The following is a 5,845-nucleotide window of genomic DNA, read 5'->3' as shown; positions in this document are numbered from 1 at the left end:
CGTTATACGTTATACGTTATGCGTTATACCCTATACGTTATGCGTCATAGGTCATACCTTATACGTGATACGTCATACGTTATACGTTATACGTTATACGTTATTCGTTATACGTTATACGTTATACGTTATACGTCATACGTTATACGTTATACGTTATACGTTATACGTTATACGTTATACGTTATACGTTAAACGTTATACGTCATACGTTATACGTTATACGTTATACGTTATACGTTATACGTTAAACGTTATACGTTATACGTTATACGTTATACGTTATACGTTATACGTTAAGCGTTATACGTTAAACGTTCTACGTTATACGTTATACGTTATACGTTATACGTTATACGTTGTACGTTCTACGTTGTACGTTGTACGTTATACGTTATACGTTGTACGTTATACGTTATACGTTATACGTCATACGTTATACGTTATACGTTATACGTTATACGTTATACGTTATACGTTATACGTTATACGTTATACGTTATACGTTATACGTTATACGTTATACGTTACACGTTATACGTTATACGTTATACGTTATACGTTAGACGTTATATGTTATACGTAATACGTAATACGTTATACGTTATACGTTATACGTTATACTTTGTACGTTATGCGTTAAACGTTATACGTTATACGATATACGTTATACGTTATACGTTATGCGTTTTTGGATATACGTTATACGTTATACGTCATACGTTATACGTTACACGTTATACGTTATACGTTATACGTTATACGTTATACGTTTTACGTTATACGTTATACGTTATACGTTATACATTATACGTTATACGTTATACGTTATACGTTATACGTTATTCGTTATACGTTATACGTTATACGTTATACGTTATACGTTATACGTCATACGTTATACGTTATACGTTATACGTTATACGTTACTCGTTATGCGTAATATGTAATACGTTTTACGTTTTACGGTATTCGTTATACGTTATACGTTATACGTTATACGTTATACGTTATACGTTATACGTTATACGTTATACGTTATACGTTATACGTTATACGTTATACGTTATGCGTTATACGCTATACGTTATGCGTTATAGGATATACGTTATACGTTACACGTTATACGTTTAAAGTTATACGTTATACGTTATACGTTATACGTTAAACGTTATACGTCATACGTTATACGTTATACGTTATACGTTATACGTTATACGTTATACGTTAAACGTTATACGTTATACGTTATACGTTATACGTTATACGTTATACGTTATACGTTATACGTTATACGTTAAACGTTCTACGTTATACGTTATACGTTATACGTTATACGTTATACGATGTACGTTATACGTTATACGTTATACGTTATACGTTATACGTTATACGTTATACGTTATACGTTATACGTTATACGTTATACGTTATACGTTATACGTTATACGTTATACGTTATACGTTATACGTTATACGTTATACGTTATACGTTATACGTTATACGTTATACGTTATACGTTATACGTTATACGTTATACGTTATACGTTATACGTTATACGTTATACGTTATACGTTATACGTTACACGTTATGCGTTATAGGTCATACCTTATACGTGATACGTCATACGTTATACGTTACACGTTATACGTTATACGTTATGCGTTATACGTTATGCGTTATACGTTATACGTTATACGTTATACGTTATACGTTATACGTTATGCGTTATACGCTATACGTTATGCGTTATAGGATATACATTATGCGTTATAGGATATACGTTATACGTGATACCTTGTACGTTATACGTTGTACGTTATACGTTATACGTTATACGTTATGCGTTATACGTTATACGTTATACGTTATACGTTATACGTTTGACGTTATACGTTATACGGTATACGTTATACGTTATGCGTTATACGTTATACGTTATACGTTATACGTTATACGGTATACGTTATGCGTTATACGCTATACGTTATGCGTTATAGGATATACATTATGCGTTATAGGATATACGTTATACGTGATACCTTGTACGTTATACGTTGTACGTTATACGTTATACGTTATACGTTATACGTTATACGTTATACGTTATACGTTATACGTTATACGTTATACGTTATACGTTATACGTTGTGCGTTATACGTTATGCGTTATAGGATATACGTTATACGTTACACGTTATACGTTATACGTTATACGTTATACGTTATACGTTATACGGTATACCTTATGCGTTATACGCTATACGTTATGCGTTATAGGATATACATTATGCGTTATAGGATATACGTTATACGTGATACCTTGTACGTTATACGTTGTACGTTATACGTTATACGTTATACGTTATACGTTATACGTTATACGTTATACGTTATACGTTATACGTTATACGTTATACGTTATACGTTATACGTTATACGTTATACGTTATACGTTATACGTTATACGTTATACGTTATACGTTATACGTTAAACGTTATACGTTATACGTTATACGTTATACGTTATACGTTATACGTTATACGTTATAAGTTATACGTTGTGCGTTATACGTTATGCGTTATAGGATATACGTTATACGTTATACGTTATACTTTATACGTTATACGTTATACGTTATACGTTATACGTTATATGTTATACGTTATACGTTATACGTTACACGTTATACGTTATACGTTATACGTTATACGTTATACGTTATACGTTATACGTTATACGTTATACGTTATACGTTATACGTTATACGTTATACGTTATACGTTATACGTTATACGTTATACGTTATACGTTATACGTTACACGTTATACGTTATACGTTATACGTTATACGTTATACGTTATACGTTATACGTTATGCGTTATACGCTATACGTTATGCGTCATAGGTCATACCTTATACGTGATAATGTCATACGTTATACGTTATACGTTATACGTTATACGTTATTCGTTATACGTTATACGTTATACGTTATACGTTATACGATATACGTTATACGTTTACGTTATACGTTATACGTTATACGTCATACGTTATACGTTATACGTTATACGTTATACGTTTTACGTTATACGTTATACGTTATACGTTATACATTATACGTTAGACGTTATACGTTATACGTTATACGTTATTCGTTATACGTTATACGTTATACGTTATATGTTATACGTTATACGTTATACGTTATACGTTATACGTTATACGTTATACGTTATACGATATACGTTATACGTTATACGTTATACGTTATACGTTATACGTTATACGTTATACGTTATACGTTATACGTTATACGTTATACGTTACACGTTATGCGTTATAGGTCATACCTTATACGTGATACGTCATACGTTATACGTTACACGTTATACGTTATACGTTATACGTTATACGTTATACGTTATACGTTATACGTTATACGTTATACGTTATACGTTATACGTTATACGTTATACGTTATACGTTATACGTTATACGTTATACGTTATACGTTATACGTTATACGTTATACGTTATACGTTATACGTTATACGTTATACGTTATACGTTATACGTTATACGTTATACGTTATACGTTATACGTTATACGTTATACGTTATACGTTATACGTTATACGTTATACGTTATACGTTATACGTTATACGTTATACGTTATACGTTATACGTTATACGTTATACGTTATACGTTATACGTTATACGTTATACGTTATACGTTATACGTTATACGTTATACGTTATACGTTATACGTTATACGTTATACGTTATACGTTATACGTTATACGTTATACGTTATACGTTATACGAGGTGTGTTCAAAAAGTATCGCGAATTTTGTGTTTTTTCAAAAATTATTTATTTATTCATGAATATCTATTTTGTCCCCTTCAAAGTAATCCCCATGAGATATTATACACTTGTGCCAACGGTTTTTCCAATCTTCGAAGCACTTCAAAAAATCATTTTTTTGTATCCTTTTCAGCTCCTCCTTCGATGCCGTCTTTATCTCGTCAAGCGTAGCGTAACGTCGTTCTTTCATGGGCCTCTTCAGTTTAGGGAACAAGAAAAAGTCGCAGGGGGCCAGATCTGGGGAATACGGTGGCTGCGGCATCATTAGTGTGTTGTTTTTGGCCAAAAAGTCGCGCACAAGCAAGGATGTGTGAGCAGGGGCGTTATCGTGGTGCAAAAGCCAATTTTTGTTCTTCCACAAATCCGGGCGTTTCTGGCGGATTGCTTCGCGCAAATTGCGCATAACTTGCAGGTAATATTCTTTATTGACCGTTCTACCCTGTGGCAAGTACTCATGATGCACCACGCCCCTGCAATCGAAGAAAACTGTCAGCAAAACTTTCACATTCGACCGAACTTGGCGCGCTTTTTTCGGTCTTGGTTCGTGTGGCAGCTTCCATTGAGATGATTGAGCTTTGGTTTCCACGTCATAACCATAAACCCACGATTCGTCACCAGTTATGACCCTCTGGAGCAAATTTGGGTCGTCGCGGACAGAGTCCAACATCTCATTAGCAATGTTCATGCGAAGCTGTTTTTGGTCGCAATTGAGCAATTTTGGTACGAATTTCGCGGCGACCCGTCTCATGCCCAAATCATTGATAAAAATCGAATGGCACGAGCCAATCGATATGTTTAGGTCCTCAGCAACTTCTCTAACGGTGATTCGACGATTGGCCAATATCATTTTCTCCACTTCATTAATTTTTTCGTCTGTTGTTGAAGTGCTCGGGCGTCCGGCACGCTCTTTGTCGTTCCCATCTTCTCGGCCTTCTGAGAACATTTTGTACCACCGATAAACGTTGCTTCGGTCCAAGGTAGCTTCTCCGTATGGCACAGTCAACATTCGGAATGCATCCGCGCACTTAATTTCGTTTTTCACACAAAATTTGATACAGGTTCTTTGATCCATTTTTCTTAATAGGTAAAAATCGAAGACGATCCAAAACACGTGCAAGCAAAGCAGCTGTCAACCATTAAGTGAACATTCAAAATGGCCGAGCTTGTCGGCATAAGTGAGAGACATGAGTACCAACATAAAGCCACAAAAAGATCGAAATTCGAATATACGTAACCCGCGAAAATTCAAAATTCGCGATACTTTTTGAACAAACCTCGTACGTTATACGTTATACGTTATACGTTATACGTTATACGTTATACGTTATAGGTTATACGTTATACGTTATACGTTATACGTTATACGTTATACGTTATGCGTTATACGCTATACGTTATGCGTCATTGGTCATACCTTATACGTGATACGTCATACGTTATACGTTATACGTTATACGTTATTCGTTATACGTTATACGTTATACGTTATACGTTATACGATATACGTTATACGTTTACGTTATACGTTTACGTTATACGTTATACGTTATACGTTATACGTTATACGTTATACGTTATGCGTTATACGTTATGCGTTATACGTTATACGTTATACGTTATACGTTATACGTTATACGTTATACGTTATACGTTATACGTTATACGTTATACGTTATACGTTATTCGTTATGCGTTATACGTTATGCGTTATACGTTATACGTTATACGTTATACGTTATACGTTATACGTTATACGTTATACGTTATACGTTATACGTTATACGTTATACGTTATACGTTATACGTTATACGTTATACGTTATACGTTATACGTTATACGTTATACGTTATACGTTATACGTTATACGTTATACGTTATACGTTATACGTTATACGTTATACGTTATACGTTATACGTTATACGTTATACGTTATACGTTATACGTTATACGTTATACGTTATAC

The 5,845-nt window shown here is 33.6% G+C and overlaps 1 protein-coding gene across 1 annotated transcript; it reads right to left on the bottom strand.

Moving 5' to 3' along the window:
• Positions 1 to 3,876: 3,876 nt before the first annotated feature.
• Positions 3,877 to 5,129, bottom strand: LOC143154653 (protein GVQW3-like). Its single transcript, XM_076326615.1, has 2 exons — positions 4,553 to 5,129; positions 3,877 to 4,135 (listed from the first exon to the last, which is right to left on the bottom strand). Exons 1-2 carry the CDS (start codon positions 4,950 to 4,952, stop codon positions 3,891 to 3,893), a joined length of 645 nt encoding a protein of 214 aa, XP_076182730.1. The 5' UTR covers positions 4,953 to 5,129; the 3' UTR covers positions 3,877 to 3,890.
• Positions 5,130 to 5,845: the final 716 nt, after the last annotated feature.

This window comes from Ptiloglossa arizonensis, unplaced genomic scaffold, assembly GCF_051014685.1.
Source record: "Ptiloglossa arizonensis isolate GNS036 unplaced genomic scaffold, iyPtiAriz1_principal scaffold0393, whole genome shotgun sequence".
Lineage (NCBI taxonomy): Eukaryota > Metazoa > Arthropoda > Insecta > Hymenoptera > Colletidae > Ptiloglossa > Ptiloglossa arizonensis.
Note: the sequence above shows the minus strand (reverse complement) of the source record. Positions and strands in the feature narration are given on the sequence as shown.